The following is a 12207-nucleotide window of genomic DNA, read 5'->3' as shown; positions in this document are numbered from 1 at the left end:
TGTAAATACATATTTTGGTATACACATTCTTTATAACACAGTCATGTGGACTAAGTGGAGATTTTGGTAGCCATAACATTTATCATTGTTTGTCTAGAATGCTAGCTCTGAAAACGTGCAAAAAAGCAGCTTTTACTGGTGATGGTTTTTAACACTCCTGTATCTTAAAAACAGCATAGTTTCTAAAAAAAATATATATATTGAAAAGTTTAAAAAAAGCTGTCTAGCTATGAAGGACACATTTCCTGCCAAGTTACAAACCCTTGAGAAACTGCATTTGTTCAAGAAGTTGTGAGACATCCTTTAATTCAGTATTAGTATAATATCACGATCAGCAACTGTATAATTGGAGCATCATTGCTTCTATGGACGTCACCGATGCAATGGTAATTGCAGACCTGAGTTATTGCACAAGTAGGAACTTACGGTGTTACAGACTTTGGGGTTTCCAATGTGGACAACAATCTTGATATAAATATTCAGTTATACTGCTTGGAGCTAAGCCATTTATTTTTCACGTTTGAAAGGTGGGAATAAATATAATAATATTTGCCCGACAGATATGAACAGTATGGGTTAATCCTTTGAAGAAGCATAGAACATACCTTCAAACAGTTGCCTAAAGCAAATACACCCCACAAATTACAGGGTGGGTGGATTTCGTAAAATGTGGTTGTGTTCAATTTGCAGCAGTCTGCACCGTCCGTTTTGGAAGAACGCCCCAATAAGTCCCAATCTGTACAATTACCAGTTTACCGCATGGAACAGATTCACCAAGAACCAAGTTTCTTTATTTGATCAACACCGCCTACAGCTCCAATCCTGCAAAAATTAAGGTCATTTGGCTGTATGTACTATGTCTGTTGAATTAATCGGTGCATAAAGTTAAGCACGGCTGTACCTCTTTGTAGGACTGGAGGGCTGAGAGGGCAGAGTCTCATACACAGCCTTCGCGAGACTAACCCTACAGACACCGAGAGCACACGGCAGCGTGTGCGCAGCCCCAGCACGCCTCGCCCTGTGCTTTGCACACACGCACACATACACACATGTCCACTGCTGAACACGCAGGTCTGACTGATATTAAATACCTGTTTCATCTAAGGAAATGCCACTGGCACCTAGAAATGTTTGGGGATTTTGTTTGTTTGTTTAATTTTTTGACTTGACAATAATTATGTCCCCCCAAATTTAAGTGGAAATTCAGAGATGGGACTGAGCATCTTGTCCATGTTATCCGGTGGCTCTGTCCGGCACGAATGCAAACAGGCCATACTTCATTTATGGTTTTGTATTTAATAAAGCTGCTGTTCATTCTATTCTGTTGCTGGAAATATCAGGATCCAGATATCAGGAATCACTGAAATGAAACATATCATTGAGACATACAATTTGATCCAGCCACAGGATAGAAACATCTCTCAATTTTGCATGAGACAAGGCATATGAGTTGGGCTATGTGTATCCTTTTTTCCTTTCTTCCAAAAACTGTACTGACATGATACTTTCTGCAGCACCACTGTTTCTAGCAAATGGATTCTAAAATATAGCACTTTAAAGCTGCAATACAAGAGAGATCAGAACATCAGGACTGTGTATAGTATAATTTGAATTGGGTTTATACTATTTCCTTAAAGAATGAATTTTGTCATGTTATTCAAGGTTTTAAAAAATGCCACATTTCTGAAAAGAGTAACTGCTTAGCACATGGCTGTAAATAATACGATAGGAATAGTACGATCTGTCACTGAACATGCGCAGAGTGACCCAGGACATTTTATTGCCATACTTTGGATTCAACATATTTCTGTTTATACCCTGCATCTGAGTGTATCAGTAACTACAACAGATTCACTGCATGCTCTGTGTACACATTAGCATGGGATAGTGTATCTTGGGACTAGCGAAACTCGGAGTCTGCCTTTTCAAAACCTGGGGTATCTGAACTGAATTTGGAACTGCTGAGTATGCAGAGTGCTCAGCTGGTATTGCTCGCTAAGAAAACCTATTGTTAGGAGGAAAAAAGTTATAGTATAATAATTGTGTCGCCTACTGGAGTTCATATACAAAACAGGGGAATAATAATGTCGATAATGGTTTTATTATTCTTGTCATTAATTGCTGCTTTGTAAGCAAGTCAAGATCTATTGGGGTCACCAGGAGATCTTGCATTCAAGGGCTGTTGGCCAAACTCATGCCGCAGCATTTTTCACAGATGGCATTTTTAAATTCAGCTGTAAACTGTGAGCAATGTTTTGTGTTAATGCTGTCCGGGGCTGTTTTTAAAAAAAAAAAAAAAAAAAAAAAAAAAAAGTTAGTAGCATTACATGCTATTTTGAAACTTGATCCTTCACTGAGTGAAATGAGAGTATTATCTTGATAGACTGCAGTACTAAGAAATTGTGTGTGAGGACTTAACTGCTGTGGTAAGATATTTGTACAGTGTTAGTATATTGGTAATGAAGTCCTGTCTGTAAAGATGATTTTATCATGGACGGCAACATGCACTTCAGTACAGTTATTGGAGCAACCTTGTTTTAATATATATATGTATTTTATATATATATGTATATATATAAAATTCTGCTTGATACTTCATGTATTTTCAGATATCTAGTATTTAAAAGCATCCTTTATCATTGCTAAATTAGCCAAACCAGTAAAAAATTAAGTGCAAGAAAAATACCAATTCACATAGTTTTTGCCAGTAATACAAAAGGGACTATTCAGCTTCTCACATTTACAGCCATTTAGGAATTTTGATTTAGAATGACTAAGGGAAACATTCCTACATTCAGAAGATGTCTCAAAATAATTTGCGTTCTCTTTTGTAATGGGAAAACTAGTTTTTACAGAGATCACCTACTGGTTAGTGGTGGTAGATGGAAAACATAAAAAGGAGTTGGTGCTATCCTTGACTAATTGCCTAAAAACCTAAGTCTGCAGCAGGTCGATGACCCCCTGGAGATGGGAGAGGAGGTTTTCCTTTTAGCCAATAGCACCTTTGTCCTCAACTAGAGACTCCTTATGCTCAAAAGGATGCCTTAGCATTTCCCAAAACACATTCCAGATTTGTTGGAGAGGAAGAGGAAAGTAGTGTTTTATGAAGGCACACCCATGCTGAATTTGCAGGAAAAAGGAAAGAAAACAGAAAGCAGTACTGCACAATGCAGTTATAATACAAGGCTCATTCTTGAAACCTGAATATCATGCTAGAAGAAAATCTAGATATGTGTAATATTTTGAAGAAATACTTTGAAGGCAATATTATTTGATTTTTTTTTATCAAAAAAGAAAAATGTTTCTGTGTAAATGTGGATAGAATGCTATTTATGAAGGGAACTGAATATTTGTATTGCAGCCTTAAAGAAGCACATTTTTACTGCAATATTTTTTTTTTGTAAACTACGGTCTGCAACTCAGCAGACCATGACTGAATGCTTTTGAAAACTTGTAGATTACAAACATGAAATCACAATTAATATCCTCTAAAAGTAATTTCAGAGCTTTCACGTCTTAAAAAAAGGACAATGTGTACTGCTTCACAAGGTAATGCAGCTAATCAAAAAAGGAGTAGAATTAAAGTATTTACATAATGAGCAATTCTACAGAAGGCGATCATCCCCATGTAAGCACTGCTGATTATATCCCACGCTGCTTTTAACAAACTCTACCAGATTGGATCCAGTCATCAGCACTTTCAGAGAATCCTTAAAAGCCTTTTATGGGTCTTTACATTTAGTGCAGAATGATGTTCTTCAGGTAGAATATGCTGGTGAGGGAGGACAGTGTCAACACAAGGTACCAGCAGGAGAAGAGGACTTCAGCGTCACCGGTGATCCCATACTGGGCTGTACTGGGAGCTGCAAAGAAAAGAAAAAGGGCTTAAGTGAAAATTTCCACTCTTAGACCCTCAAATTCTTAGTTTTCATTAATTCTTCTAAGATAACTCTTAGAGCAGCAAAAGCATTCTTCTGAAAACTGGAGAAAATGCTGCAAAAGTAACCAAGCCCTCCTGCTACACTGCTCAGTGAATATTACTTTCTGTTTTAGAGAGGATAAATCATCATTAAGGCAAGCATTTAAAAATGTGAGTACTTAACATCAGATGAGCGCTTCATGGTTAAACATCTGAATAATTTATCTGAGCATTAAGATCTCCACTGAAATCAATGAGAGGTGAATATATTTGGCTCCGTTGGAAAACAACTTTCTGCCTAACTTTAGAAGTCCAAGTTTGACAATTTTGCTTAGCCAGAGACATTCATATTTATTTTCACTCTCTGAAGAAATTGTATTTACTTGCTTTAATACAAAGTCTTTCTCAAATTCCTAAGTAAATATTACAGTAAGTGCATGCAAAGAGAGCTAAAATACAAGAAAACAGTGTCGAGAAACAAGTGAGGAGACAATCGTGTGCAGCAGTGGCGAGCGGGCTGTCTGCAGGCTACCCTGCCTGCGGCACGGGAACGCACTGGGGCACAAACCGACGATTCGGGTCTTGTAGAGCCACAGGCAGGAGGAAGGAAAAGGACCTGTTACCTCACCCTGCGCTGAGCTGAAGCTAGCAGGATGATGCTATTGGAATGTTTGGCTGCTAATTAAGCACTGCAGGCTCACTTTGGCTGGCAGCTTTGTGTAAAAAAATTCTCTCAAATCAAATGTTTTTCTTTTAGAACGTGCATGAGACCCCGACCTCTTATAGTCGTACGCAGCATCCTGTGCTCTTTGGTTGAACACTGGTATCAAAGGTTTTGCTTTCCGGACTAGACGAATATGCTATTGATTATTCTAAAACATAAAATCTATGCAAGTCTTGTATCGAGTGCTGTTTCTACAAGCAGGCATCGCTTATGTCAATGGCGCTTTATTTAGATACAAGTTGCAGAATTTGCTTTTTTGACTAGACAATGTCTGCCAGAAACATGGATGGAGATTAGCTGGTGGATGCTGAGCAAGACTGAGCCAGCTTGGTGCCCGCATCCTGGTGCTCAAGGCTGTCTCCTTGCAGAGGACAGAGGTGTTGGAAAGGCAGGAGGGGAAGCTCATTCCTGATGATCCTTCTTGAGCTGGGGATGCTCAACCCAAAGTCTGCACTGCAAAAGGGAGAAACCACTAATGTTGCTACTGTGAAAAACACAGGAGCCATGTGTGAACGAAGAGGAGAGGTTGCCTGGGAGCCTCGGGTTGGTGTGGGGGTGGATACCATGTGGAGGATCCTGCCTCTTCTGCAGGGTCTCTGCTTCCACCCCATTACACTGCTGTCCTGAGGTGTCCTCAAGGCATGGGGCTATCTGGACCAAGAACACCAAGAGATGGTCTGAAGACGAGACTTCAGCCAACAGCTCTACTCCGCAGGTACGGGAGATGGCTACACAGAACAGGTACCAACAGTGCAGAAGACAGTTTTCGTGGGACCAAGCCAAAGCTTGTCCCACCGCCTTGCCCAGGAATGAGCTGTCTCCGACAGCACTGCTGCCCCTCACCGGTGCCAAGTCCACCTCTGGCAGGGGAGACACCAGGATACGGCGCATGCCGTGCTTTGGAGTAAGCAAAATTCACCAAATCCCCACGTGCTTCCCTTTTGGGCAGAGAAGAGGAGAAGTAAAGCATCCCTGATGGCAGGCGTGAGCTGTGCTGCCGGGGTGTCCAGGAGGGTTGCGTGGTGCGGGCAGGATGGAGTCCAGGGAGCAGAGCAGGATCTCGCTCCGTGGGGTTGGTACCCAGCATTTGGCCCGCACGGGAAGCCCCCCCCTGCCCTGAGATGAACGATGCCAATAAAGCAACAGAGGGGATTTCACTACAATCACAGCCTGTCTGGAGGAGTAGGAGAGACTGCAGCAATCACCCAAGAAATTAAAGTAAACCTGGGGGTTTCACCAAATCCTGTTTGCTTTTGTAAGACGCAGTCTCCTGAATTTCAAGTTTTGTTCAGTCCAAATACTGAAACATAAACATCCCTTTTCTTTCTGTACAGAAATCTGTGCTATGTGCTACCAGGTCCATTTTCAATGTATGACATTTTATTTGGTGCAGAGTGTGTGATAAAACCCCAAATCATTCATTTCCCCCCCTGCAGAAAGGTTCAGCTAATGAAAAAAAAATTACAAGATGAAGCTTGATTTTGAAGCTTAGTTTAGTGACTTATAACCATGACTAACTGCAGGACAGGGCGCTCTCTTCTCATTAAAAAGGAACTTTCTGTGGTAAGTTGGTATGACAAATCAACATTTAATTTATTACAAAAAACAGGCTAGCAAGCTGAAGCATAGCGTAGGTGGTATTCCATTTTGTCATATTAAAAGAATTTCCCCAACGTAAAGATAATTTGAACTATGGTGGCTATAAAAGCGAGTGGAAAATTATGTAAATCTGATTTCCTGCATATGAACCAGTACTATCTTTCTAAAGCTTATTAAATCATATCTGGATTGTTTCAGCACAAAGGTACTAGGTGAATTAATGGGGGAAAATACATAGACTTGGGTAGATAATAGAAAAGAGTTATGGTTCCCAAAGCTGGCTAACCAGAAGAATTTGATGTGAAAGAAACCTGAAGGAGAAGCAAATCCAGAGAAGTTTAAGCCACTGGACTCTGCTGGGTTTGAATAAAATGCCCTGGGGGCTGAGTTCCCGTGGTACAGGGAGGTGCAGGATGCCAAACAAGTGCAGAGGCTGGTTTTGCTGGTCCATGGGCCATATCCCTGATCCCACCCTGTCCCACACCTCCCCCACTGTGGAGCAAGGGTTTTGGTGCTATGTCTGTGTCTGATAAACAAGATTTTCATTTAATAAGCTCCTGAGTTTCTTTAAACTGGTCTTTGGCATTACAATAATGAATGAAATCCAGCTGTGCTGCATGGCTCCCAGGTTCACTGGGACTGATGCTCTGAAAGATCTTGAGCCGAAATTTAAAATTATTCTCCAGGCCCTCTACTACCTGTTCCATTTCCTCAGATTTCTTTAAAAAGGGCAAACCAGTGCGAGCCTGCTGCCATTGGGGTCTGCTGATTAATGTCTGCTGGGTATAGTTTCACTTAGTGAGACCTGCAGTGGCATTTGCTATAGAAAACCAAAATAAACCTGAAGCTATTCACATTTGCGTCCACATGGCCCCAAGAGTCGCCCCGAACAAGGAAATTGCTGTCATTGTGGAAATGTCCCCAAAATCTATGGCATGCCAACAGGCAAACTGATCAGAAGTTGGCTTTAAAGGGCTTTTTTGGAACTGTATGCTGCAGGTTTAAAAAGACACACTGATTTAATTCAAAGAGGAACTGGTAGCTGGAAAACATTTGCCATATGCCTGCACAGGACCAGCAGTTCAGCGTGTGCATCATAGTGCGCTTCTTCAACCCTCAAATTCATCCGGCGGTGGAAAAAGCCTGACTGTTTTGGGGGTTGTTTTAATAGTCTCCTTTTACAATTAGCAGCCCGAATTAGAGCACCCTTTGGGAAGCTCGGCTGGCAGAGATGGGCAGGACGCTGCCTGTGCTTTTAGCTGGGGAACACCCGGTTGTCTCAGGTACGATGGATGGTGACTTAATGATTGGGAAAGGCTTGCCAGATCATTATGCCTCCTAACTCCAATCTGACTTCTGGAAATCTCCAAGTGTTTCTAGTCTCCAAAGTGAATTTATAAGCAGATGTCCCTCCTTCACTGTTAGTGGCAAATGGGTTGCATCAATTACAATGTCACGGTAAGTCTACTGGATGGCATACAGTTTAAAATGTTGTGCTTGGCTCTTAAAAATTCTTAAAAATTAATAAGCTTTCATAGGTTTTTTTTTTGATGGTTCTCTATATCAGACTAAAAACCTTAGCTTAGGAATGAATGAAAAGGTTTAAATGTTTGAAAATAGCATAAAACTCACAGCTTCTTTTTTCTTCCCTACTAAGATCTTAGCATTGAATGTCATTGTTTTATACAGACACACACACTTGCACTTGCAGTCTTAATATTGGTACAGCAAGATAATGGTGGAGGTATGTATGATTAGGCATTAAATAAAAGCATGAATTATTTGACTCTGTGATTACATCTGCAGCTATCCTGGGCATTTCCATAATACCTATCACCACCATTATAATGAGGCATGCTGTTTATAACTGATTTTACAGCATGTGAAGCTTTTGGTACACGGAGAGGGGAAGGAGAACAGCAGTTGGGCCACAGAGAGGTATTTATCTGGCTAAAGATTCTCCTCCAGAACAATGTCTCGGTAACTGTCTGAAATGGAAACCAAGGTCAAATCATTTGGCTCCCCTTGTGCTGATCTGGCAGTGCAAATTCAGTTCAGAGCCATGGTAGGGATACCTTAAAAGAGTGAATTTCCATCTAGAAGAAGATTAAAATGAGCTTCATGAAAAGTCTGATGTTTGAAATATAAAATGACCTAGGACTTAGAAGATGCAATAGGTTTAAAATATATCAGCTTCAGTCATTGAGGGATAATAATTTACTTTCTTGCTAGTGGAGAAGTTGTTAAATTTTCCTCAGAGCCCGACAAGCAGCGTCCCGTCTGGCAGGGCAGCGGCAGGGTGTCCGGCTGAGCCGCGCTCATGGCAGCGTCGCGGCAGAGCGGCGAAGGGACCCGGCGGGGTTCGGCAGGTCCCTGGGCATGCCCTCTCCATGCAGATGGTCCTTCCCCCGGGAGCTCTGCAGGGAGCCCTGTGCTCCTTGGGATTTGCAATCAACACCTGCCTGCTGAGAGTAACCCTCAATGTTGGCACACAGCAGTAGGTCACAGAAGTGGGATGTGTGTGCATGTATTGCACCGTGTCCTCATAAGCGTTATCAGGCTTGTCTAATCTCCCTTAATACATCAAAACTATCTGTAGATCTGTGCGAGTGGGTGCTCTTGTTGCAGCAGGGACGGAGATACGCAGAGAAAGTTTCTGCTCCCATTCCCCCCTTTGCTTTGTAACTCCCTGTGTTATTATTTATTGAAAAAAGCAGGTCTGTTTCTCACTTTCGACAAGACCGTATCTAGCATCTTTCCTGGGAGCCCTTTACACGGTGTCACAGCCCTGCAGAAGGAGAAACCCCTGCTAAGGTCGGCACTTGCCGCATCCTCCACCGCCACCACCGCCAGCCAAGGTCCCTGCGTGCATGCCTCTGAAGTCCACGTGCTCTTATCAAGCTCTCCTTTCTTCTAATTTAGCGATTATTCTACATAATCCTAATGTTTTATAACAGTTAGCAGTTGTGAAAATATTTAAGCACACTCTTAGCACAGACAGGATTATATTCAAAGATCTCTCCTGGTGGTGAATAGAAAGGAACAAAGTAATATTATATCACTATCTCTAATTAATACAAGAGATTAGGAAAAGTACTATGCTGAAACGTGCAAACCAACATTTCCTAACACCAAGCACTGCATTAACCAGAAATAATTACAAGCTTTAATGCTGATGCCTTGTAGACAAAAGCACAGACCTCTTTAGGTTGTCTGAATAAGCAAGACTAATTCTGTTAAATGGATTATGCAGGGAGATGTTAATAAGCATTTCATTTAACTATATTCAGATTAATGATTTATTATAGGAAAGCCTTAATAAATAGTTTTTTGTGCAACATTTAAAATATACAGAGGCGGAAGGAATAAACTAACTCAAGGTCAAAGCAGTAAGAAAAAAAAAGATTAAAAAGACTGGGCTGTCAAAAATGTTTTTTTAAAAGAAAAGATTGTAAGATAATGGGACTCTGAAGGCTCAGTGGAGTCCTACAGATAACATCTCTAAATATTGTTACACTTGAAGTTAGTTGAGGATTTATGGCTTTGGAGAAGCGGGTCGACAGTCTATAAAAGACTGAATTAGAAAGCAATGGCTTGTGATAGGAGAGCTAATCTGCTTGGAAAGTGCTAGAACAGGCTTACAAGCGTTTTGACCAAAGGAAAGTTTGTCAAGAAGAGAAACCTTACTCTGTGCCTTGGAGGCCAGGCAGGATTGTAGAGAGCTTGACCTTGGGAGAACAAAACCCTAAAATCTTGTGTAAAAATGAATCAGCGAAGACACCGATTTGTTTAGTCTTATGCAAATGCAATCATCCTCAAGGCTAAGTGCCTGAGACAGGAAATTTGCAGTGATGGAAAATTCACTAGTGAAGTTAAATAGATAAATCTGAACGAGAAGGTCCTTTTGAAGTGTGTGCTAGATGGGAGACTTTAATTAAACAGAGCTTTGACCATGATAATAACATTTGGAAAATGCTAATAATTTAGGTAATGTTGAAAGGCGTTTGGTCTGTGTCTGTGGTAGCCGAGAGCTGGATGTGGTGACTCAGAAGGTTCTCTCCAGTCTGATGTTGCTCTGTTATTGGTATGAATCACTGAAATTCCTTTTAATGACAGAGAAACGTGAGGCACTGGCCAGGCCAACATCCCCAGAGCACATCTGAAATGCAAAATGCTTATGTTTTAAATAAAGGATTACATTTGCAAGAGATTATTTTATAAGTGATGTATGGTCAAAATGTTTTGCTTATCCCAGCAAAGACAGCCAAGTGAAGAAACCAGTGCAGAGCTATGTAGCCCTGGCTTTTGGAAAAGTGAGACACATTTTATGTGATGGCTCACGGGGCACTGAAAAACATTTTCACTGAGTATAACAAACTGTTAGACGAGGTAGCTCAATGCCACCGGACGTGTCCTCACCTGCGCGCAGTGTTCATTTGTCTCCCCAGTCCTTGCTCATGAAACCACAGGGACAAAGAGTGGCTTTATCGTTCTCTGAAACGTGAGTGCTGGCAGAAAGATTTGGAAGATGAGCCCCCCCCTAGACCAATGGAATTGATAAGAGAGGCGTATTGTCAGGTCCTATACACTGGCATTCACACAAGGCTGCTGTGAGATGCACAAACTGTAAAATGAGTGGCTTATGCTGATTTGTTTCTTATTTCTAATTTAAATGAGTAAAGTAGCATTTTTTGAGTCTTAAAATAGGAATACAGAGAACAAAAGATTATTGCTATAACTGCAGAAGCAAAAACCAACTACTTGTTGCACTAAAATATTAAAGCTTAGTATTTTAAATTCTTGAGATATGTATGCCACCAGCAACGTTTTAAAGTGAAATATTATCCCAGTGCGTGTTTGCGTGTATCTCAGTGTATGCACAGAAAATAAGAAAGAAGCATTTCTTCATTGTTTCAGTCATAAAGACCCCGGTTGTGATATTCTCTGTGTCTAATTCCAAACTGGTTCTTGATTCTGATTCTGACTGAGTTCAAATATAAAATATGATCTTTACAGGACTAAAAAGAAAGTCAAGCAATCAAAATATGATAACTAGCTGAGCCACCCAGCATTGTAATTTCATCATTGAGGGGATCTTTGCCTGGGAATCTGGGTTCCCTGGCTGTGGAAACACACGTCCGAGGAGGCAGCAGAAGAGACACGTTTCTCTCTCTGCCCTCCGCAACAGTCAGAGTCACCCTTCCCGATCCACCCACTCACACACCGACAAGTATCTCATGCTGAATATTGTAAACAGCTAAGTACTAATTTAAAACCAGCTAAAAATACACACAGTAATGTAAATTTTAAGTAAGATGATTTTTGCTTGCTTATTAATGTGATGGGGCATGCCAGACACATTTTGCAGTTGTTCAAACTAGACCTACTTAGTGAACGCTTAACAGCTGCATTTCATTAAGCTTAAAGAGAAAGCAAAACCATAACTGATGGAGGTTGTTAACTATATGCAAAAGGTTTTTAAGTGCCTTAATTTCTGTTCTCAAATAACTCTCTGGAACAAAGCACTTCCAAAGTCAGCAACTTCTCAAAAGTACTTAGTGCAGGCGTCTCAAGATATATGGTATGGATATGGAAGCACCCCCAACCCCCTTAGGCTGGCTCACCTGGCAACCTGTTATCTTGCAAACAGAATCGTTCCCTGTTCTAAGGAGAGCATCCCACGCTCAGGCTGAAGAGGATGCAGTTACGGACCTAGGCATCAATTCGGCAGAGTTGCATTTGGGAATGCGGTCCTGGGGCTGGGAAGAGCTTTGGTGAGCAGCAGCGAGGAGCAGCCGTGCTCTGGGGCGGTGGCGGTGCCAAGGCGTTGTTGGATCAGGTCACCTTTAAGATTTTTGCTGTGTCCTGTTTGCTTTTCCCCAGTTTCGCTGCCTTGAGACCCGCCTGAGTCAACCACCTCTCAGCAGCCTCTCTCCCACTTTCAAAAGCTGTGCTAACAAATGGA

General features: G+C 41.4%; 1 protein-coding gene across 1 annotated transcript in view; it reads right to left on the bottom strand.

Annotated features, from left to right (window-relative positions):
• Window positions 1-276: 276 nt before the first annotated feature.
• Window positions 277-12207, bottom strand: part of NEGR1 (neuronal growth regulator 1) — a 295675-nt gene continuing 283744 nt past the window's right edge. Inside the window, exon 7 of the mRNA XM_069788396.1 lies at window positions 277-3863. Coding sequence (XP_069644497.1) covers window positions 3739-3863 — 125 coding nt within the window. The 3' untranslated portion in view covers window positions 277-3738. The remainder of the gene's footprint in view (window positions 3864-12207) is intronic.

Source organism: Haliaeetus albicilla, chromosome 8, assembly GCF_947461875.1.
Source record: "Haliaeetus albicilla chromosome 8, bHalAlb1.1, whole genome shotgun sequence".
NCBI classification, from domain to species: domain Eukaryota; kingdom Metazoa; phylum Chordata; class Aves; order Accipitriformes; family Accipitridae; genus Haliaeetus; species Haliaeetus albicilla.
The sequence above is the reverse complement of the archived record's forward strand: the minus strand, read 5'-3'. Positions and strand labels throughout refer to the sequence as shown.